The following is a 25,832-nucleotide window of genomic DNA, read 5'->3' on the forward strand; positions in this document are numbered from 1 at the left end:
AATTTTTAATTATGTAGAACTCAGGAACCATAATTGTGAATTACTAAGCATGTTCAGGATTAAATAAATAGAAATTGTAAAGTGCATTTTGATTTCTGTCTTGTTTTTACATAAGCCCTTACTTTGGTGTTAGCATAATACCATGAGCATATTATTATTATTATTAAACAAGACCTTATGGAGTCAAAGACTCATCTGGGAGGTCCTTTTATCACACACACATCTCATCATACCATGTCTTAAACACACTCAAACTCCTTGCAGACACCACACTCTCAGGCAAGGCATTCCAATCATTTACAACTACTGCACGAAAAAAACCTGCCTCTCACTCCCCTACTCACACCCTCTTTATACCGTTTCTAGGGATGACCTCTGGTTCTCCCCTGATCTCCCACTATTCTCTGTAGAACTTCTCCACCATTGATCTTATAACAACCCCTTATCAACTTGTAGGTCTCTATCGTATCTCCCCTCTTCCTTCTCTCCACCAGACTCTGCAAATTACATCTTCTCAATCTTTCCTTATACTCAACATTCCAGAGATCAGAAACTACCTTAGTCAGTCGCCTTTGGACCCTTTCCAACATCTCTTCATCCTTCTGAAAACCCAGTGACCAAATCTGGGCACAATAGTCCATGTGTGGCCTAATCAAAGCCCTATACAATGGAACAAGAATCTCCCTACTTCTACACGTCAGTGTCTTCCGCATCATTCCCAGAAGTCTTTGTGTTGTCTTCACAATTTTGGCAATGTGTCCCCTAAATTTTAGATCCTTATCCACTATCACCCCCAGATCTCTTATTTCCTCTGCCTCCAACAATATATTCTCACCAAGCATAAATTCTGCATCCCATCTTTGTTTTCCAAATTTTAAAACCTTACATTTTGCAACATTGAATTCACATCCCCATTAGCTTGCCCAAACACTCAATTTATTCAAGTCTTCTTGCAAGGCCCCAACATCTTCACTACTCTTTATGGTTCGTCACAACTTTGCATCATCTGCAAACAACTGAATATCTCCATCCAAATCTTCACCAATATCATTAATATACAAGTTAAATAGTAATGGCCCTAAAACAGACCCCTGAGACACTCCACTAGTGACTTTCCTTTTCCTGGATATCGCTCTCCCATACACAACTTGTTGATACCTATTAGATAGCCAGTCTCCAATCCAATGCACTAATCTAATATCCAACCCCATCTGCTCTAGTTTGACTGTCAACTTATCATGAGGTACTCTATCAAAAGCTTTTGCGAAATCCAAGTATATTACTGTGTATCCTTCTCCTCTGTACAAGGAAGCAGTCACTTTATTGAAATAAGTAAGTAGATTACTAAAACATGACCTCCCTTTAGCAAATCCATGCTGTCCATCAAAGATTATACCATTGTTGTCAACCCAACTCTGGATCCTAGTTCTCACAAGCTTCTCCAACAACTTAACCACAACACCTGACACAGAGATAGGCCTATAGTTTGATGCTTGAGTTCGATCACCTCCTTTATGAAGTGGCACAATCTTGCCCTCCTTCCACTCTTTAGGAACTTGACCAAATGCAAGACTCGTATTAAAAAAAATATATCAAGGCAGGTGTCAACTCTCTGGCACATTCCTTCAGAATACGCGGTGATATATTATCAAGTCCCACAGCCTTATTTATATCTAGTTTACTCAACTCCCCAAACACCTCTTGCTCACTTACAGTAAGTCTCTCCTCCCCATCATCAACTGCTCTCAATCTCTCCATGAAGTCACATTCACAAGATTGGAAGATCTTTATGAACTGCTCATTAAGTATTTCTACCACACATTCTGCAACAGCTGTCTTTATACCATTTTCTCCAATCAATGTCATCCTTCCATAATCATTCTTTCTTTTGCTGGCTACATATCGAATGAACTCCCTAGGATTCTTTTTGGCTTCATTGGCTAACTGCTGTTCATACCTCTCTTTAGCTACTCTCACCAACCAAGTCACCCTCCTTGCCTGGTATTTGTAGACCTCATGAAATTGGTTACTTCCACTTCTCTTATGCTGCCTCCACAATGCCCTTTTTCTCTGTATCGCATGCCTAATCTCTTTATTCATCCATCTCACACCTACCTTATTTAACCTTCTCACCCGTGGAATACATTTAGACATTGCATCTACTAAATAGTTTTTGAAAATCCCCCAAGCTGCATTGATCTCTTTTCCAGCTAACTCCTCATTCCATGCTACACCTGCAAGCTGTCTCCTGAGCTCTTCATAATTCCCCCCCCCCCTTGTAGTTCCACATATACCCTTTTTTCACAGTGGTTCTTGCACTGCTGGCAGCCACCCAGGTAATCACCTCATGGTCACTCTCACCAATTGGTGGATGATTTGACACCTCATTTATAATTACATCCTCTGATGAGATGATCAAATCCAAGACCCTTAATCCTCGTGTGCCCTCTTTTACATACTATCTGAGGTAGTTATCCCTCAAAAACTCAAGAAACTCATTTTCTTTACTTCCAGTTGACATCTCTTCATTCCAGTCTATATTGCCATAATTATTGCAATTGCTTGGGTTATTTGACTATACATTTCACTATCACCATCATCCACATTACCAGGTCTATAACAACATCCCACCAAGTATTTGATTCTATTCACCTCTATCTCACACCATACTGCCTCAAAACCACTGGCCCTATTTCCCTCTTGCATCTCTACCTTGTATGGACATAACTCTTTCTCTATCATCAATAGCACTCTCCCTCCCTTTTTACCCCTTCTATCCTCACGAAACACATCATACCTTTCCATCTCTATTCCTGTCAGGATGTCGTCCTCATCTAACCATGTCTCACTTATTCCGACAATCTTTGGGTGAACAGACCCAAAGATTGTCAGAATAAGTCTCATATACTAGCATTGGTATACAAACATACGACAGCTCATTTCTGGATCTACAGTTAGTTCCACTGATACCACTCACTCGATGTGATCTCTCCATGCTGGACTGGGGCCATTTCCCTTTCTGCTTCTTCATTTTAGAACCCTTTGCAATTCCATCTGTTTCCTCTTGATCCCTGGTCATCCCATTTCTTTCCTGCCACACATGCTCTCACCTCCTCTTGGAGCATCCACCTTTCTCACGCTGTGTACCCCTGTCCACCCTGAGCCTCCCCGTTTCCCTGCTCCCATTCTTGCACACCCATTCTCTCATTTTCTATACTCATACCACTCACTTCCCCATTCATATCCACTTCTTCAATCTCTCCTGTCTTACTCTCCTGCTCTTCCGCATCACTCCCCTCTCGATCTGATTCATTCTCTCTATTCACTTCTCTACCTTCCAGCAGCAGTCTCTCCAAGCGACTCACACCATAACCACTCAAATGCAGTCCATTGTTCCTATACAGCTCACTTCTCTACCTCAAACTCATTTCACACATTAACAAACTGTACTCCCATCTCCTCACACATTTCAGCCAGAATATCATTTATAATCCTTGCTCTCTGCCTCATTTCACCACAATCATACCTAGGCAACACACTGACTACCCTTCCTGTCACACTATTCTCTTTTATCTTTCCAAGCAGCCTCCTGATATTCATTTTGACATGCTCTTTGTTCTCTCTCAAATCATTTGTACCAATTAATACTATTAACTCTTTTGCTCGCTCTCGCCTCATATCCAATGCCTCAATCACTCTACTCATTTTACTGCCTGGAAAACATACCTTGTGCATTTTATCCTCTAGCACACCTTTAATAATGGAGTTGCCATACAATGCCACTCGCTCATCTTTTGTTAACTCTTTCATGCCATCATGATTTATTTTAATAGTTTTGACCTGAATTCTCTTAATTTCTTTCCGCATCCATTTCATTTCTTGCCTCATCCAATCCCATTCACTTTCCGAATCTCGCGACACATTCTCTCTATCATTAAATCTTTCTAAATCTCGACCCCCTCTTCTCACTTTCCCACTCATTCATCCTTCTTTGTTTCCGTACTTTCGGTCCAACATACGTCCAACTTTCACTATCATTCTCACTTTTACTCTTATTCATCTTTCTTTGTTTCAGTACTTTCAGTCCAACATGCATCCAACTTTCGCTATCATTCATTCTTTTTTCGATATCATTGATTCTTTTGATTTTTTTCACTTGCGATTTCTGCATCATGCCATTTCTACTTTCATTTGTTCTCTCAATTTCGTTTCTTTCCACCTCACTTTCGTCCCTTTTAACATCCATTACGGTTTTCAAATCGCTCTTTTTCTTTTTTCCTCATTTTTTAACATTTTTTGCCTCTCTTTCTCACCATCCATTTCTTTCAAACATGCACTCGCGACACAATCGGTACTAACACTTTCTGTCATCAATTTCATATTTACGTTCATCAGTTCCTCGTTCAGATCACACTTTGCACACACCCTTCTTCCATCCGCACTAAACATCCACAAATCATTTATGTAATCGAAGGAATACATATAACAGACCTTACACTTAACGAAATGACTGAAATCTAAATTAAAATCATGGAATGACAATGCCGCCAGCATTTTTTTTTTCTCTCTGCAGGTTACTAGGTCTAATAATAACGATTTCATAATTTAGTTTAGCAAGAAAAATCGCCCACACTAATAATACCGGTAGCGCACAACGTTTACACCCGCTCTTACTCAAACAATTACCCATATATACTTAATTATTCCTAGTAAAACTTATATGAATCAGGAGCTCTTCAAATTGCATCCTGCCTGGTGCATAACCACTACCCAGCTTTCAAGAAATATCACTTTCAAGAAAAATTCAGAGAAATTTGTGGAGATGAGGACAATTGTTTTTGTCGTGTGATTGTGTCAGTCTGGGGTTGTGTTAAATTGAGGGTACTAGTTTCACACCGGGTAACGAAGATCAATTACTTTCTAAGAATTTGGGGCTGTCTATGTGAAATGATATTTATTCCATATCAGTTCAAATCAAAGTTTTCAGTATGGCATAATACGAGGGTGGTCGAAAAGTTCTCGGCCTAACAATGAAAAAAACGAATTTATAATTTCAAAATTATTTTTATTTTTCAACATAATCTCCCTTAAGACTAATACATTTATTCCAGCGATGCTCCAGTGCCATTATTCCATCCCTGTAGTGGTTCTCAGTAAGATCTGCAAAATACCCCTCTAAAGCTGCAATTACCTATTGATTTGAAGCAAAATGCTGACCAGCGAGGATGACTTTTATTTTTGGGAACAGATAGAAATCAGAGGGAGCCAAATCATGGGAATAGGGTGGATGTTCCCATAATTCATAGTGCAGATCCCTTAATTTTTCCATTGCCAAAACACCTTTGTGGGCAGGTGCATTGTCTTGATGAAAGATGACTTTTTTCTTCTGCAAACCGGGTCTTTTCTCATGAATTTTTTCATCTAGTCTGGCTAAAAGATCGGAATAATATTCCCCGGTTATTGTTTTACCCTTTTCAAGATAATAAACAAAATGGCTTTAGCATCCCAAAACACCGATGCCATGACCTTTCTTGCTGCTGGAACCGACTTTGTCTTTTTTGGTGCTGAACAACCGGATTCTGTCCACTGTTTTGACTGCTGTTTGGATTCTGGTGTGTAAGGGTGAATTCAAGTTTCACCCATAGTAATAAAGCGAAGCACAAAATCAGTTTTATTCTTGTTAAAACACTCCAAGCACTGTTCAGAGATATTCATGCGAGTGCATTTTTGATCTGCTGTAAGCAATGCGTGGCACCCATCTTGCGCAAAACTTTTTCATTTGCAATTCTTCATGCAAAATATATCCTACATGTTCTTTTGAAATGCCTATAGTCTCAGCAATTTTACGCACTTTGTCTCGCCGGTCATCCAATACCATATCATGCACTTGCTCAATGATTTCTGGTGTTGTTACACTCTTTTGACATCCTTCACGTGGATCATCTTCAAGGCTGGTACGACCACGTTTAAACTCGGCAGCCCATTTCTTAATTGTCGAAAACAAAGATGAGTGGCCATAAACTTTTATGAACTTCGAATGAATTTTTTTTTTGGCCATTTAGCCTTCTTTTACAAAGAATTTTATAACCACACAATACTCAATTTTATCCATTTCAAAGAATACACACAACACTTTTGCTTCAGACGGTGTATAAAACAAACTACTTGAAGGAATAACTTGCAACATCACATGGATGCTTATGACAGATGTACCAACTCAGAAAAAAAAATCTTGCCGATAGTGTGGCCATCTATGGTCAAGACCGAGAACTTTTCAGACCATCCTCGTATAAGGAAAATTCATGCAGATTTGGCTGTTACCTGATAAACAGCTCCCTACTGTTTTCTGAATGAAAACAGTAGGGAATAATATAGCCTCCCTACCAGTGAGGTGGATGAAATAGTGAGACCAAATTGCACTTCTTATCCATGTTATACAACAGGTGTTACAGAATCATATCCAGATTTAGCTGAATATCTATAGACATCATGGCCAGTTGGGGGATTAATCTGTTAATTTGGCCACTCCATCCCGATTGATATGCTTTCTTCTTTAAGTAGTTTCTCCAATTTGGAGGTTAGCAATCATGATACACCAGTGTCTGTTCCTCTGCGATTCTTTTGATGTTGTAATAGCTCCTGTTACCCATCGATTTCTTTACCTCATCAACCCAAGAAGGTTTTGGTACCAGGAGATCTTCTTCCTTCTAATTTTCCCTCCAGTACTGATATGCTTTACTTCACAATGTCTTCTTCCAGTCATCTCTCTAATTCTGTTATTTCTAATTCTATATCTTTTTGTTATGCAGAGCATTCTTCTCTCCAATGCTCTTTGGGCCTTGCAACCTGCCTTTTTTGGTTTTAGTCATTACCTATGTCTCACCTCCAAAAACATGTCTGCTTACTGCAGTTAGCAATTATGTCCATTTTTGCCATCTTTATAGGTTCAATGATTTGTTGCAAATTTTTAATTTTTGAACTACTGCAGTCATTTTCTAGAGTCTAATACTTTATAATTCATCATTCTCAAAATCTATGATGTTGTTCATATTTAATCAACTGATTAATTTTGTTTGTGGACTTGTCATCTTTCTGCATTAAGAGCAAGGTTTAATAAATAAAAATAAATAAATTTCTGAGAATATGATATTTATTTAAACAATTCATTGCTCTCATTAATTTTAATTTAATACAATTTAGGCAGAGTTCTGTGTAGCTCAGTGGAAATGGCATCTGCACTAAGCTGTCCAAACATAGACCTAAGTTCAAGTCAAGTTTCTGACTAGAGGAACTTTTTCTATGCCTTTCTTCAACTGGTTCCCGAGTTAGTCTATCTCTGGCATGGGAAAGCAGGTTTTTCATCCTGGAAACTCAAAAAAATTATTGACCATAGGATCTACCCTACTTCAGACAATAACATATCGTGATTTTTGTAATATTGTCCATCTTTTAACTGGTTATTAGCAGTCTTTTCGAATATGCTTTATCTGTAGGATGTCTTAAATCACTTATGGTGTTGTTGTTTATTATTTTAACGGTATAATAGAACACAGAAACTAAGTAAATAATTAATTTATTAACTTGATGCTGATATTTCGCTGGTATTATAACCAGCATCTTCAGAGCACAAAAACACTGTTTGTCACAATACGCGAGACTAAAACAACATGGTGTACATTAACAAAATTGTAGCAGCAACACAAAGACTAGAGTCCTGATTTTGGCGCCCTCTATCTGAAAAAAAAAAAAAAAAAAAAAAAAAACGCTATCATATATTGCTAGAGTCCTAGAAAAGTGCTAGTTTTTCCTTAATATGACTGTCTCCCAGATCTTCGGCAAGTTAATACAGCCATATTTGTTGAGATTTGGGGTGTGTTTTAGGGCTTCTGTCACCTCTAAGAACAATCTCTCTGATTTATATGGGATTCTGTGTAGTACTTTTGTGTTTTTACAGTTGATCCTGTGTGCAGGGGTATCCAGAGCATGGTCTGCTAGGCCCGACTTCCCATGATGATATTTCCGGACGTATCGTTTATGTTCGCTGATGCGGATATTCACAGTTCTTCCTGTTTGACCATAGTAGGCTTGATTGCATGAGCAGGGTGCTTGGTAGACTCCTGGATGTGATAAAGGAGGAATGCTGTCCTTGGGTGAGCGGATGAGGGTGGCTAATTTGCTACATGGTCTGAATGTAGTGCGTAGTTTATGTTTAATGAGAATTCTTGAGATCTTTTCGGATGTGCCTTTAATGTAAGGGATGGTGACTGTTTTGTTGTAGTTCTCTGTGGTGGATGGTGGGAGGGGTTTCTTAGGAGTGTTTAGTATTTTGTTTATTTTTTGTGGATTGTAGCCGTTGGCCAAGAAGGTGTGGCGTAAGTGAGTCAGTTCAGCAGTAAGAGCCTTGTCATTTGAACAGATTGCTCTCGCTCTATGGGTTAGCGTTTTTAAATGCCATATTGTTGAGAAGGATGATGGTGTGATTGTTTGTTAAGTATCTGCCTGTATGTGTGGGTTTTCTGAAAAAACCCACACATACAGGCATGCTCATGCAATCAAGCCTACTATGCCACACCCTGCTCATGCAATCAAGCCTACTACGGTCAAACAGGAAGAACTGTGAATATCCGCATCAGCGAACATAAACGATACGTCCGGAAATATCATTATGGGAAGTCGGGCCTAGCAGACCATGCTCTGGATACCCCTGCACACAGGATCAACTGGAAAAACACAAAAGTACTACACAGAATCCCATATAAATCAGAGAGATTGTTCTTAGAGGCGACAGAAGCCCTAAAACACACCCCAAATCTCAACAAATATGGCTGTATTAACTTGCCGAAGATCTGGGAGACAGTCATATTAAGGAAAAACTAGCACTTTTCTAGGACTCTAGCAATATATGATAGCGTTTTTTTTTTTTTTTTTTTTTTTTTTTTTTTTTTCAGATAGAGGGCGCCAAAATCAGGACTCTAGTCTTTGTGTTGCTGCTACAATTTTGTTAATGTACACCATGTTGTTTTAGTCTCGCGTATTGTGACAAACAGTGTTTTTGTGCTCTGAAGATGCTGGTTATAATACCAGCGAAATATCAGCATCAAGTTAATAAATTAATTATTTACTTAGTTTCTGTGTTCTATTATACCGTTAAAATAATAAACAACATGTTCGACGAACACATAAGTCTGTCCACACACTTATGGTGTTCTTGTTCTAAATACATCTTCCACAGAACCAATGATAAAGTCCTTACAAATTATTTCTCTACTCGGCCCCCTTTTCCCATAAACCCTTCCCCTTCCTAAAAACAGTTTCTATTTTCAGCCCCCTTTTTCATCATTTTTTTCTCACCCTACAAAAAAGCACTCTGCCCACCCTTAAAAATACTATATGTATATATTATATAAAAAAAACGGGTTTTTCATATTAATTCTCCCACATTGCCAACCCCCCCCCGCTCCCCTTTCAACACCATAACAGCAGAAGTATGCACACTGCAGAAAGAAGACAGGCAACTATATCCAAGAAAAGGTATGTGCAAATTTTCATCTATTATGCTACATATATTTGTCTCTAAAATAAATCTGCAATGCTCTAAGAATTCTCGAGTAAAAAGCCAATGACATTAAAAAAAGGGGTACTCCTAAACAAAAGCAGGCAAAATAGCTGTAATAATAATAATTTCTCTACTATTAAGAGACTTTATCATGAGGTGTTGGTACAGAGAAAGAGAAAGAGAAAATGTTTTCTTGTCACATTTTGGTACTGATTTTCCATAGGAGTTGTTACTCAAGCAGGATTTCTTTTAATATGTTGTCTACCTGTTTTTGAAGTTCAAAATTTCGGTATTAATGTTTTTAATTGAAAACCTTTTGGGATTTTTAGATGCACTTGCCACCAAAAAAAGTGTACTCATCGAGGGTGTGCATTCTTTTCTTTTCTTTTTTCCTTTTTTATTTCTTCAAATTTTTTTATTATACCAAAATCCCTGTCGAAGGTATAAGGGATTTTCTTTAATGGAAAAGTATATTTAAACTTCCTTAAAGTTACCAGATTCAACAAAGCTCATTAAGAAATAAATCATTGTATTATTTTTGTTTTTGGTGACACAATTTACTTAAGTATAAAGAGCTAATAAGCTTCATTTCGGCAATGAAAACATTACTTAAATTAAGGGGATATTAAATCCCACATAGTTTTAAAACCGAATAAGAAACTCAAAGATCGGAATCAGAGAGTTTCTTGCCGAATATAGTAAACTATAAAGTATCGGCGACACTAGCGTTAGCCAATGCAAGTGATCCTAGTACATAGTACAATACCAGGGCAACTCGTTGCAAAAGTGGGGGAAAGTTCAGATCGCTATTCTTAGGTATTTTCCATAATGTAAAAACACATTTCCTAGGAAATGTATGCTGTTATTACATTATGGAGGGAGGTCACTACCCAGACCGGTTTCAGTCTTTTTTGAGGCTTCATCAGTGAGTAGCTAGACCTAATACCAAAGTGTATAGCGAAAAGAACTTATGTACTCTGCGAACGAGTTTTCCAAACAACTTTATAGTTTACTATATTCGGCAAGAAACTCTCTGATTCCGATCTTTGAGTTTCTTATTCGGTTTTAAAACTATGTGGGATTTAATATCCCCTTAATTTAAGTGATGTTAATTGATACTAAGGCAGTTGATATGAAGTCAGTAGTCTCTGTATACAACTAGCCCAGTCGTGAAGATACTTCACTCGCAAACATTGTTTGCTTACATTTGGATAATGGATTAAACCAAAAATATAATTTTTTATTATATTCTTAGTTTAATCCTTAATTTATGGTTCCTTTTGACTTTATTAATTTATAACTTCAAGTGGAAGTTTAGCAGGCACCACTTTTCCGGCATAATTAATGTGCTTTAGTCCATGCAGTTTCATATTTTTAATTATGTTCCTTTGGTAAAGATCACTTTGAATAATACCATTTCTAGTAACATATACTTCCTCTGATTCTGTGGTCATTTTAAACAGAAAAAAGAAACAAAGACTCTCATAATTAGCACTTCCAAAGAAATTAAATGAATCATTCCTGTCAATTGTCAAATTCCTGTCAAAGGCTGTGAGATTCAAACCTGCAGCCTTTTGACTGGAGAGCGGATGCGCTAACCACTCGGAAAGCCAGGCTGGCAATATAATTAATAATTATATAATCCTATTATATAATATGAATAATATGAATTGTCAAAGACATGATGTCACAACATTTTCTGCAAAATGAGACAAGTCCTGGACATGACTAATTTCTGTGGTTAGCTTATTTTAGTCTTTCATCTGTTACCAGTAAAAAACACATTAAAAACATGGCTGTTATATAGGAAGTGATGAGTTTACACACCTGGGTAAGAGATCTCAATAAAGCCATTTTCGAAAAAATAGAAATGTCATCTTTCTGTAGTTAGCGATTCATATGTAAACACTGGAATAATGTACTTATTAAATAGTTTTTTTTTCAAACATACAGGAAGGTGATTCTACTTTTATTTCTTTATCTTGAGGTTCTTTAAAGCTAGCTAATTTTCCAAAGTAAATAGTCAATCACAATTTCAGTAGAATTAGCTGCTAATTATAATTCAGTTTGATATGAATTTGTCATAAATTTGTTTTAGTTATATTTATCTGTAGACCTTTTTTCCTGCTCCAGCTTTCTCTGTCAAAGTCAGTTAGCATTTCTGAGCTTCTTTATTTTTTGCTAATAATAATAATATTATTATTATTATTATTTGACACCTCCAGGGAGTCCAAAGACTCATCAAGGGAGGGCACCTGCTCTACAACTCTGTCTATACCACTCAATCCACCAACTGACCGCAACTACACCAACGCCATCTACCGTCGACTAACACCACTGCTATTTCCACAGACAATCACAAACATCTATGCCCACGGCGGGATTCAAGCCTGCAGCCTTTTGGCTGGAGAGTGGATATGCTAACCACTCGGCAAGCCTGGCCGACAATATAATTAATAATTATATAATTATATTATATAATATGAATATTATATAATTATTGTAATAGATTTCACGGTTTGATATGAACACAGATGGATAAGAAAATAACTATTTATTAACTTAAAAGCTAATATTTCACTGGTATTATATCCAGCATCTTCAGAGCACACAACACAAAGTTTGTTACAAATGCAAAACAACCACAATCCGGTGTAACAGTGGGACTAGTAAAAGTAATTGCAGTGTGCAACACAAGACTAAAGTCCTAATATGGCTCCATCTAGGTTAAAAAAAAAAATAAATAAAAAAAATTCAAAGTTTTTTGAAATAGTAGTCCAAATGATAGTCTTAGAAAGTTTGAAAAAATGAAATAAATAAAAGTAATAAATATTAATTTGGTCTTAAGATAACGGTCTCCCAAATCTTTGGTAGATTTATACAGCCATACTTGTTAAGGTTTGGAGTATGTTTTAAGGCTTCTGTTGATTCCAGGAACAACCTCTCTGACTTGTAGAAGCTTCTGTGCATTACTTTTGTTTCTTTCCAATTGATCCTGTGTGCAGGGATATCCAAAGCATGGTCTGCCAGACCCGACTTGCCATAGCGAAAGTGTCGGATATATTTTTTGTGTTTTGTGTGGCGCCATATTAGGACTTTAGTCTTGTGTTGCATGCTGCAATTACTTTTACTAGTTCCACTGTTACACCGGATTGTGGTTGTTTTGCATTTGTAACAAACTTTGTGTTGTGTGCTCTGAAAATGCTGGATATAATACCAGCGAAATATTAGCTTTTAAGTTAATAAATAGTTATTTTCTTATCCATCTGTGTTCATATCAAACCGTGAAATCTATTACAAAAATGTCTGATGAACACATAAACTTATCCACGCGTATTATATAATTATATTATATAATATGAATATTATATAATTATATAATCTGAAAAATATAAATGATTTAGATTTGTTCCATTCCTAGACTTCTCCTAATGTGGTAGAAAACAATTTGAGCGATAATGGATCTACTTGCCTCACTCCTCTCTCAATGCCAAATTCCTTTCCCTGATATTCTAACTTTATACAGGATATTTAGTTCTGACTGTAGTTTGTAATAATCTGATATATTTTAGTGGGTTAGCCAGATGGTTTTAAGGTGTTTATTATTTTTCTAATTAGACTGTAAGGATGAAAGGAGTCATGGCAAGATGGAAGTGGAATTTATACAGTTGCTAAAGGATTATTACCTGAAGCAACATGTTATCAAGGGGATCAGGGGGTGATGGTGCTAGATCTGGTAATAGCATCAGAAGATATATAAATAACCAAGGCAGACACTCTGTCTCCAATTAGGGAAAAGTGGCCATGCAGTCTTGTTTCAGTAAGTTGCTAAATATGTGTAATTCTCTGTCTGGAAAGAGTTTAATTTGAACTATAAAGTTGGTGATTATGACATATATAGGTGTTTTGAAGCAGTACCATGGCTTAAGAAGCTACAAGGAAAGAATGTTAGTAGTGCATGGGAAGTCGTCAGGGATTGTTTGAGAGAAGCAGTATCAGACTGCATATGCACAACATGAAGATAAACCAAGTGAAGTTTAAGTGAATGAATAGAGATATCAAGCAAGAGCTAAAAAGAAAAAAAAAACATTGTGGAGAGAGTATAAAGAAATAGGTGATCAGCATACTCATTAGCAGTACGAAATGCAATCAAGAAAGGTGACTAGTATGGTAAAAAAAAGGCTATGATAAAAAGGTGACAGAGGAAAAGAAATAATTGAGTTGCTGAGCGATCGCTTTGCAGAAGTGTATCCTATGATCAAGTGGAGATTTTGCAGTTGCTCATATGACAGGGACTGATGTCAGAACTGAAAACAGGTGCTCAGCATATGAATACAGCAGTGGGACTGGATGGCATGTCAGCCTGTGTACTAAGTGCATGTTTATGAGAATAGGCTTCTGATGAAGTTGTTCAATCTAAGTATCAGCTCTGGCAAGGTTCCAAGAGAGTGAAAAGAGGGTAAGATTCCATTGCATGAAGGTCGCTCCAGGAAGACCCATGTCATCACTTATCATAAGGAATACTCCACCCCTGTGTTTGTCTTTCCTATCCTGCCAAAAAAAAATGCTATACTCTGCTACTTCTGTTCCTGTCAGTATATCATCTTCCATGAACCATGTCTCAATGATCCCAAATAATCTTTGGACAGGTTGAGGTTATCAGTGCCACAAGTTCATCTCCTTTGTTCCAGATACTCCTGGCATTAGTATAAAAAAAATTATCAATACATTGACAGTGTTTCTGCACCTATCATTATTTCCTCCAGACTCCATTGGATTCTGCATAACACCATGTGTTCCCCCTTCTCCCAAGTGACTATTCCCTCAAGAGGTTACTCCTAATACCATCCACCTTAATAACTCTACCAACACTCTCATTTGTCCAGAAAACATTATTCTCTCCAGATGCATACATCCTTTCTCATTCAAATTCAGGCATCTCTTGCATGCACTTCTTTTCTGTCCTCAAATGTACTTCAGGTATCCACATAATCCATGCTTCTCTTTCAACACATTCTGGCTATCATACCATTCATTATTGATACTCTTCTCCTCAGTTTTCTATTATCACACTTGGGTAATACAGTCATTATCTTCCCTCTCCTGCAGTACAATCTCAAGAAATTAACCTCAGATTTCTTGCACTGGCTTCCCACTATCACAGTCATCTTATTTACTCTTTCACCTTGCTTTAACTGCCATAGTTACACTGTCTATTGTTCCTCCAGGCAAACACTCCTCTGGCACTCTATCTTGCATTCCATGGGTCATTGAATCTCCATACATAACACCTCTTACCACCCTGTTTCTGCCTTGCTCATCTGCATCCCTAATTTTATCTCATCTGACACTTTTTCTCCTTGTTCTCTCACTTAGCCTTTTAGCCATCTCTCCATTGTTGGTTAATGCACTGCCTCACCTTCCTCTCATTTCCTCTCTTCTCCTGGTTCTACTATTCTCTTTCCTTCTATCATTCCCATAACCCTTTCTCACTCCTACTCTTGTTCACTTTGCATCCATTGTTTCAAGTCTTCTAATTCCTTCTTTCATGCTTCTTAACTCATTCCTCATATGTTGCACTTCTTATTTTAGTGCATCTCTCTCTTTTTGCAAGCAACCTATTCTAACTTGACATCCTTCCAATCAACGTTATCTTCCAAAACTACACCATCTTTCAAACTTACTACACTCCCTGATTTTATATTCTTATTTACATACCACTTATAATAATACTGCTGAAATCTGTTATGGTAATTTCTATATCACCAGATTCTTTTTAACAAGACATTTTAAGCAGATATACACTCCCTGGTCTCTTACCTTATTTCTAACTGCTGGGATGTGAACATGCCACAAGCATTGTATACTACAAAATCCCATAATATTTTGTGTGAAATGTAGTCTTTAAATGGTGGCAGACTTTGACATAAAGTATTAGCAAAATGAATTGTAGCTGCTTCCACTTGAGACACTGCACAAAGAACACTAGTGAACTATACTAAAATATTATGCTAAAATACAAATTCAATAAGCACAAACTATCCACAGACTCTACATTATGTCTTCTAGCTTAGAGTCCCTGTAAATTTAAAGGAAAAATTGTAAAAATTATGACAAAAACATGTCCTTTTTTTTTTTTTTTCTCAGAACATGCCCCACTATAACTTTGGCCTCATGAGAAGTGTTCTTGTTTTTATTTCTCAGTAGCAGTGAGAATAATATAAGCTTTCATCTTATGTAGAGAAGATTATTATCTAGTATTTCTAAGACAGAATTTAAAAGTAGTAAACCAGTGAAAGTAGTAATATTTAGAACTTTTTTAAGGGGGGGTGGAACTAACACTCCTAATTTTTTTTTTTTTTTTTTTTTTTGTGCATAATGTATTTGCAAAACTTTGAATAATTTCTGCAAACACATGAACAACTGATATTAAAGAAGGCATTGGCTGAAGCAGATTGCAGAAGAATAGCCTGATATTAGACAATGCTTCAACAGATACAACACTATTATTACCTTATTTCTTTTGTTTAAACAGTATGAAGTAATGAAGTAATAGATTCTGAGTACTCTCTATGAAAACTTTCAAACCAGTAGAAAATTAAAAGTAGTTATTTATAATTCAGTTCCTGGGGGTGGAGAGGGGAAGCAATTGGAAATCTTCAGAATGAGCATAAATTTTGAGTCAATCTGTATATGATTTTTCATATACAGATTGTTCATATACATATATCATATACAGATTTTTCATATACATTCTGTATATGATGTTTCATATATTTTTGAAATGCGTATCCTACAAAAAAAAAAAAGTTGCAATTTTCAGATGAGCGAGCTAAACAGAAAGTGATCGAATTTCTACTGTATTTTTTTGTGGGATATAAATTTTTGATATTAATTCTCACAATTGAGAAGTGGGTACTGCATTTTAATGTCATTTCGTTCATAAAAACAGAAAATCTCATTTGAAGCATGACAATCCATATGATGATATTTTGTAAGGAAAGAAAAAGTTCATGTTTATTTCAATAAATGTTATTTGAAAACTTAATTATAAATATTTAACATAAGCCCAGAAATAATTTCTGCGATGTTGTCAGTGAATCGATTAATACTAAACTAGATCTCTTGCCATGTTGTATATTGTCCAATGGCTTTGCAGAATCCAGCAGTATCATCATGTAGCCATTCCTTTTATCCAACTCAATTGTCACTCTATCATAAAAAGTTAGCAGATTACTAAGGCATGACTTGACCCTTCACAAATCCATGTTATTCCTCGTAGGATATCATATTATTATCCACTCATTCCTGAATTCTCTGTTTGACCAACTTTTCTAGTATTTTTACCACCACTCCTGAGTTACGGATTAGTTTATAATTTGCTAATGCAGTCTTAGAACCTTTCTTGTGCAAGAAAATTATTTTGCCCTCTTTTCACTCTCTCTTGGAACTCTTTACCAGAGCTGAGACTTGAATTAAACAGCCTAGTAAGAAGCATCACCAGTTTCCCACACATTATCTTAAAATGCAACCGGATATCCCATCCAGTTTTACAGCTTTGTATTCAGATTCTGCAGTATCCAAAGTACTTCCAATTCATCAACCTCTGTTCTCACATTGGTCCCTGGAACTTCTGGCATAACAATATCTTTACTTAGATGATATACCCTTGCAAAGTGGTCACTAATTAGCTCAACAATTTTGTCTACCCCTGTCACCTCTCTGCCATTTACATTCATTAGAGTTATCCTTCCATAGTCATTCTTCCTCCTACTTGCCACATAACAATAAACTCTTTGGTATTTCCTTTTGCCTGTTTGGCTAATTTTTTATAATCTTATTTAGCCTTTCTTACCATTCCTGTCACCTTTCTTGCCTGATCCTTGTACTTTTCATTAGTTAGCTGGTTGCCTTTCTCCTTATATATCCTCCACAACAGTTTATTTTTTTTTTTTGCAGCTAACTCCTACCCTATTTACCCCCTTGACCTTGGGTATACAGTGATATTGTTTCCTCCAGATACCCCTTGACTATCTCTCTCTTGCTCTGTGAACATTCTTTCCTTGCAGATCTCTATGCCATAGTACTGCTTTAAGCTGCCGCCTAAGTGTATCATAATCACCTGCCTTGTAATTCTACATATACTCCCTTCCTTAATGAATTTTCATGTTTTGTTACCTCCCAAGTCAATGTCACATGATCAGTTTCTGCAGTTGGAATCAATGTAACCACCTGAGTTATGTGGCAATTTTGAATTTATACACTTACTGAGAGAGATAATTATTTGAAGCAGAGTGTGACAGAGCTGACTCAAGTTACAAGAATGTTGGATCTGGTTATAAGATCAAAAGACCTCGAGTGTCCTCTGAAACATTCTGCTTCAAATAATTATCTCTCAGTAAGTATATAAATTCCATTTCCGTCCTGCTATGTGTCCTTCCTCCATCATATCTATGTCTCTGAAGGTAAAATCCCACATAATAATTACTCAACTTGAACTGATCTGCTAATGCATGTCTTCCATATCATCCCTGGCAACCCCTGGCCTATAGCAGCAATGAATTTTATATTTTGCACTACTGTCCACTCTTGTTGTCTGCAATTCTCCTGCTATCATCATACCCTCCTCCTCCTATCTTGTCTACTCTGTCCTTCCTGAAAATACTAAATCCATCACATTTTATCCCTGTAACTACGTTGTCTACTGTTAGCCAAGTCTTACTAATGCCTATAGCTTTTCATGAGGTTGCACTAACCAATGCCCACAAACTTCTCCCTCTTATTCTTGATGCTTCTAGAATTAGTGTGTAGGAACTGTAGCCACTAACCACTCGTTAGGCCACTGACGAGTTTTACATCCTGAATAGACTACTCCATTCAATATTTTTTTCCTGAGAGACTAGATTTCACGTTTTCATTCATTCACTCACTGCATGGGTGGCTTCACACACACATAGTCATCTGCATCTGCCCTAATTTCTGTAATTTTTCTGCCTTTGCTCTTCCAAACTCTCAATGAACAAAACTCTTTCTAGACACCTAACTATGAATCCATTTAAGTGCAGTCCATCAGCAGCATAAAAATCTTTGTGGCTATAGGTTCACAAACTGGGTATTGATTCATTAGCTATCATCACCCTCTTTCTCAGTTCGCCTTGGTCATAGCATGCAGCAGACTTACAAAGTTACAAACTTCCTCCTCTTACTCTTCTTTTTTGCTTCTTCCAATAACTCTTTCATATCCTTCCTCATACAGTAGTCATCTCTCAGGTCATTGGTTCTAGCCAAAACAATCAATTCTTTCACCTTTCCTTTCTTGGAAAGAGAATGAACAAATAACTGAACCTTATTCAAAATTAAGATATATTATTATTATTACCAGAAATCTCTAGGGAATCAGGTATGCAGCAAAGGATGCTACATATCACTCACACTGGCTGTCATCATACCTTTATTTGAATTCATTCATTCTACCTGCACTTGCCACCTCTGAAGGCAAATCATTCCAAATCCTGCACTGCTCTAACAAAAAATCTAGCTTTCATCCCATTCTTGACTGCATTTATTCTCAACTTCCGTTAATGCCGTCTCATCCTCTCTCCACCCTCCATAAAATGAAAAATTTCATCCACCAGTATCCAATATGACCCTTTCAGAAGTTTGTAGGTCTCCTCCCACCCTCTCCTGTTTGCTTGTGCCTGCGGTTCACACTTTCTCAATCTATCTATCTCTCCTTAACATTCTCCTTTGCACTCTCTCTCCACTGTATCTATATTACCTTGGAAATTAGGCAGTAGATCTGTACATTGTAGTCGGCAGGATCATAGGAAGACTTGTAAAAGGCAAAATGACTTATTATATGCCCATGTTTGTTTCAGCATTGCAGTTATCCCATTAGTTGTATTTGCAGTCTTGCTATTGGATATTTCATCATAATTATTAGAAATATACTTGCCATTATTATCATTCTAAAACAAAATTGATAACACAAAATTGTATTACTTTATATTCATAAACTATTTGAATATAATATAGTACAAAGTAATTTTTGAATAATTTACATTAATATATCAGTTTCCATTAAATGAAATTATGATTTATTTTTAGGGATTTAAAACCAGAGAATATACTTTTGGATGATCATGGTAAGTTATGCATAATGAATGTGTGTGACAATATAAATTCTTTTTTTTTGAGCATATATACATATCATATCCTCAGCCTCTAAAAAATTTGAAGGCTGAGGGTATGCTTTTATCTCAAAACACTGTTCTAAATCTGCCCACCATTATAACACTTTTCTCACATTTGGGGTAGCATGTCAATAACCTCCATCCTAAAAATGCTTGATGCTATTCAGGAGAGGGTAATCAAATTAATTAATACTCTGCTCTTGCTGAACTCACTTGACTCACTTTTCATAAATATCCTTTTTCTTTCAGTCTGATTTAATGGTGAACTTCACTCACATACACTGAGTGTCTACTTTATTAGGAACAGCATTTAATAACGAGTGGGAATCCCCTTTTGCCTTAAGAACACCCCGTATTCTCTGTGACATTGATTCAACTGTCTAAAATGTTCCTCTGGGATGTTTGCCCATGCTGTCATAATGCCATTGTCCAGTTGCTGCAGATTGGATGGTGGGCTGCTTGTTCCACCCCATCCCAAAAATGCTCTATTGGGTTGAGGTTTGGGTACTGAATTGGCACTGAAGTAAAGGAAACTTGCTGTCATGTCCCTTGAACTACTTCAACACGCTATGCACTTTGTGGCATGGCATCTTGTCTAGCTGGAGGTACCCATTTGACAATGGGTATACTGCAGCCTTGAATGGATGAATGTGATCGGCAGTGATGTTAAGATAGGCTGTGGCATTCAGGTAGTGTTCAATATCAGGAGACCTGATGTGTGGCAAGAAAGCATTCTCCACACCATTACACCCCTGCTCCCAACCAAAGCTATTGCTGCTTCTCAGGAAGGGTCCATGGTCTCATGTTACTACTGCCATATTCTTGTTTTGCCATCAATGTACATCTCAGGACTCATTAGACCAGGCAAATTTTTCCAATTGCCAGTTGTCTACTGTTGGTGCTTACATGCCCACTGAAGCTGGAAAGATCAAGGATAGTCAGCTCTTGTACCCCATCCATTACAGCATGTGAAGGACTGTGTGCTCTGAGATGATGTTGTGTCCAGGTTGTGTAGCCCTCTTGTCATGTTTTATAATCTTTGCCATTCTTCTCTGACCTTATGTATTAATGAGCTGTTTTTGACCAGAGGACTGCCATTGGCTTAAAGTTGTCTGGTTCTTACACCATTTCCAGTATACCCTAAGCACTGCTGTGCATGAAAAGCTTAGAAAAGTAGATGCTTGCGAAATACTAGCACCAGTTTGTCTGGCACCAGCAATCCTACCATGCTCATAGTCACTTAAGTCGCATATTTTTACCCTTTCTGATGCATTTAACACAAAAAAACAGAACCATTGGATGCCTCCCTGCCTGATTTATGTAGCAAATTACAGCCACCTGACTCAAAATTTTCAAGAATGGTCTATTTTCCTAAATGGAATAGATATTTTTAATAAGTGGCTATTCTGTATATATTAGATTTATGGAATCAATTACCAATTTGAGTAAAATAAGTTTAATAGCATTAAACTTATCTTCTACATTTTGAGCTTTACACTGTTATCTTCAAGAGTGTATATACAGGGTGATCAGAATTAAAGTATCCCTGTTTAAGGCCTCAAAGAGTGCCACCCAGCAAGCTAAATGCTGTGAAATTTTGCATGAATATATTCTGCATCGTATGGAAGCAATATCTAAAAGGGAAAAAAAGGTTTTTCCAAACTTCACCACCAGGTCTGCTGTGTGATGTACTGAATGTAGATGTAGTAAATGTTCTGTGTGTAAGAAGGAGAAAACAACCCAAGTATAAATAACACATTTTTATTCAATTCCATTATGCATTCATGAGCTGTACTGTTCAATGTGCTGCCCTTCCTAGTGCCACAGAGTGAATCCTTTGCACAGCTGGTCGGGACTGATGTTGCACACATCCTGCATTATACTGTCTCTCAGCACTGGCAAGTTATCAGGATGATCCCCATATACCCTGAGAAACCCCAGAGCCAGAAGTCACAGGGGGGGGGGGGGTCAAATCAGGTGAACGAGACAGCCATGTAGTGGGAATCTCATGGCTAATCACTCTGGCTTCCGTGAAATGTTCTCAAAGAACAACCTCCTGTATGGATCAACTGATGTGTGGAGGCCTCTCCCCATCCTGCATGAAAATGACTGAATCCATGCACAAGCGTTGATACCTCTCAACAGTAACTGAGCAGGTCAGCACAAGAATTGACTGGCAAAGTCAATTCTTGTGATTACCAGTTGTGATTGCATTTGACATTCTTCATCAAGGAAGAATGGTCCAATGATAAACGAAGCTGTAAACCTGCACTAAACAGTAACTTTGAGTAATGCAAAGGAATTCATTGGATTGCATGTGGGTTTTGCATAACTCATACCCAACAATTGTGGATATTCACTGCTCCTTTAAGGTGAAAGTGAGCCTCATCTCCCCCATAAAATCATCCATGGCTACAGTGTCCAACTCTTGTTGAGCAAAGAATGTTAAATTGAATGTCAGTCAACTTTCAGAGTCCTGCAGGAGCAATTCCTGTGTCAGGGTTATCTTGAATGAGTAGAAATGCAGTATCTTCCATAGAATTTTCCAAACAGTTATGTAAGGCACATCCATGTGTCTTGATACAGCATGTACACTGCAGTGACCAATGCTATTATTCATGGCCTGCTCCACAACAACAGTAACAACTTAACAAATTGACTTGGTCTTGATTTGTTAAGTTGTTACAGTAGTAACAACTTAACAAAACGACTAATCATTCATTGCAAAGTACTTGGAGATGTGGACATTGTTGACATTTTTTCATGCAAGAAATTCGTGGAGTGCAGTAACAGTATTCAGTTGTTTAGATAGTTCAGCTTCTCGAGCAAAGCACATTGGGACAAGGTTAGTGTCATCACTGTGGATAGTATTAACAATCAGAATGAAGGTTATGTAAGGCATCCAAACAGTTATGTAAGGCACATCCATGTGTCTTGATACAGCATGTACACTGCAGTGACCAATGCTATTATTCATGGCCTGCTCCACAACAACAGTAACAACTTAACAAATTGACTTGGTCTTGATTTGTTAAGTTGTTACAGTAGTAACAACTTAACAAAACGACTAATCATTCATTGCAAAGTACTTGGAGATGTGGACATTGTTGACATTTTTTCATGCAAGAAATTCGTGGAGTGCAGTAACAGTATTCAGTTGTTTAGATAGTTCAGCTTCTCGAGCAAAGCACATTGGGACAAGGTTAGTGTCATCACTGTGGATAGTATTAACAATCAGAATGAAGGGAAAAATCCTGTGTCCATCCTGAGCTTCATGATATGCAAATTCCATGCATTTGGAAATTACAGTTTCCCCTGTGGTGAATTTTGAAACTACTTCCCCACTCCTCAGATATCATTTTTTGCATAACACAGAGTTGGATCACTGGATGGTGCTCCACAAGGCATTAAACAGGGATACTTTAATTTTGATCACCCTGTACTAGCTGAACTCTTGTGGTGGGAAAAAAAAATTAATTACATCAGCTAAGTTCATTTAATTCTTTTTTCATCTTACCATTAATCCTTGTAATTACTCTTGCACTTTATATTATTGTAATAATTCATGGCTTAGAGCCTCCATAGCTCAATCAGTATAGAGAAGCCCTTTGGTAGGAAAGACCTGGGTTCGATTCCCCTCAGTGATTGAAGAACCTTTATTTGGTCCCTTTCGACTAAAGGTGAGTTGGCCAGTCTCATACGGAGGTAGGGGGTTTTTCATCTGAAAACTTGGGTTTTAGAACAGGCAAACCGGTCCCGTGAACACACATGGATTACAGTCATGAATACATCCCAGCCATATGCCAGTCCCAGGCCCGGATAAAAAAAAAATGGGGGGGGGAAGCAATGGTGAACTACCCTGTAAAAATCTAACCAGGAATACTTTGTGGGCAAGCAATGCCTACAAAAGTCACCTACAGTCAGAAACGACTGAAAGGGAAAAGCAGGAACCACAGATTAGACCTTTGTAGTCAATTTCCTTTACCTGAGGTCTTGTTAATTATACTTAGCACTTAGCATAGTGTCATGTTGGAGTGGATATGGAAAATTGTACAGAATTATTGGTGTGTGTGTGGGGGGGAGAATCTCTTGGACTTTGTTGTTTGCTTTTTGTTACTATTGCATACCTATCAAAGTAGCCAATGGCTGATGTGATCTTCACTATTTTAGCTTTTAGAGCTGGATGTGCCTGAGATTGGCTTTATTGTAGTTAAGTACTCCAGGCTGCATGAAACATACTCAGTACAACATCAAGAGCAAATCATGAATGGATAACCCCTGAAATTTTAAATATTTAGAAGAAAAAAGAGCAGCAAAGCATATATTAAATATAAAAAATACAGAAGAAAATAAACAACACTATAAGAACCTTAAAAACAAAATTGATAAAATGTGCATATCTGCCAAAAATGATTGGTTGGAGGAAAAAGCAAAACTATGCAAAGAAGCTAATAAAAGAAATGACAATAAAACTGTATATAAAATTATAAAAGAACTAATTAAGATCTACAAAGATAAACTACTAACAATGAAAGATAAAAACAATTTAGAAACTAGATCAATACAAAATATTAAAATAATCTGGAAGGACTATTATCAAACATTATTTTAAAAAGAACATGAAGAGGAAAGTATAACAGAAGAGATGATGTATGAAAAGGCACCACCCATAATTGCAGCAGAAATTATAAATGTAATAAACCAAATGAAACTCTTGAAAGCTACGGGTAAAGATGAAATACCTATAGAACTTTGGAAATATGGTGGTAAGGAAGCCATTAATTTCTTAATGAAATTATTTAATCAAATTCTTTATACTGGAACAATCCCAACTGACTGGAAAACAGGAGTTATTATACCAATTCATAAAAAAGGTGACAAAAGAATATGTTAAAATTACAGACCTATAACATTCTCAAGTTATAACTATAAACTATTCATCCGAATTATCCAAAACAGAACACAGATACTGACAGAACAAATTTAGGCCATATAAATCCACTATAGACCACATCTTCACCATTAATAACATTGCGGAAAAATATTGGGAATATAACCTGCCCATATATTGCTGTTTTATAGATTTCAAGCAAGCCTTTGATTCAGTTAATAGAAATAAATTGATCACTATCTTAAAAAACGTTAGAATGGATTCTGATATTTTAACATTTATTACAAATTATTATGGAGATACCAAAGCTTTTATTAAAATGAACAACATTAAAACTGAGGATTTCAGAGTTGAGGAAGGTGTGATGCAAGGTTGCCCTCTCTCACCTCAACTCTTTATCATCTTCCTAAAAAAAGTTTATAAAACCATAGCTGATGAACCAGGTGTAAAAAATCAGTGGCACCAACATTAATCATATCAAATAAGAGGATGATATCATTATCCTAGAAGATTCCAAATTACTATTAAAAAAAAACTATTATCTTAAACAACTCCTGTAAAACCTATGGTATAAAAATAAATTTTCATAAAACAAAAATAATAAAGATAGATAGAGAAGAAGAAAATATTTCTATAAATCTCGAAAATCACCTGTTGGAACAAGTTAAGAAATATGTTTATCTCGGCAGTCTCATTTCCAGTAACCTCAACAACATGGAAACAGTAAAACATAGGCTAAACCTTGGTTGGACCAGCATGAATAAACTAAATAAAATATGGAAAAATAAAATAATCCCAACAAGTCAAAAATTAAATTATATAAAACAATTGTCATCCCCTTGGCTACCTATGCTTCAGAAGCCTGGAGATTAACTCAACAACCAATCAAGAAACTTCAAGCATTCGAAATGAAATGCCTCAGAAAAATTAATAACACCCACTGGATGCAACACAATACCAATGATCAAATCAGAATAGATCTTTTCCCAGATGACATAATAGATACAATTATTAAGCATCAGCTGAGATGGTTTGGCCATATCCAGAGAATGGCCCCTTATAGACTGCCATATTTAGCTCTGAATGGATGTATAGGAAGTAAAAGACCTAGAGGCAGACCATGAAACACTTGGATAAAGTTGCTGAAAGAACATTCCCATCTGCCCAGCTATAGAGTCATGACCGAGATGGC

General features: G+C 36.8%; 1 protein-coding gene across 4 annotated transcripts in view; it reads left to right on the forward strand.

The window, feature by feature from the left end:
• The window catches only part of LOC150106466 (G protein-coupled receptor kinase 2-like), a 550,841-nt gene that overhangs the window by 317,236 nt on the left and 207,773 nt on the right, over positions 1-25,832 (forward strand). For all 4 annotated transcript variants that reach the window (XM_090392458.1, XM_090392461.1, XM_090392459.1 and 1 more), the window contains one exon: positions 19,664-19,701. In XM_090392458.1, the coding sequence (XP_090248584.1) occupies positions 19,664-19,701 (38 nt within the window). The remainder of the gene's footprint in view (positions 1-19,663; positions 19,702-25,832) is intronic.

The sequence above is a fragment of the Typopeltis vanoorti genome, chromosome 5 (genome assembly GCF_054136105.1).
Source record: "Typopeltis vanoorti isolate ZY-2024b chromosome 5, IOZ_Tvanoo_1.0, whole genome shotgun sequence".
Classification (NCBI taxonomy): Eukaryota; Metazoa; Arthropoda; class Arachnida; order Uropygi; family Thelyphonidae; genus Typopeltis; species Typopeltis vanoorti.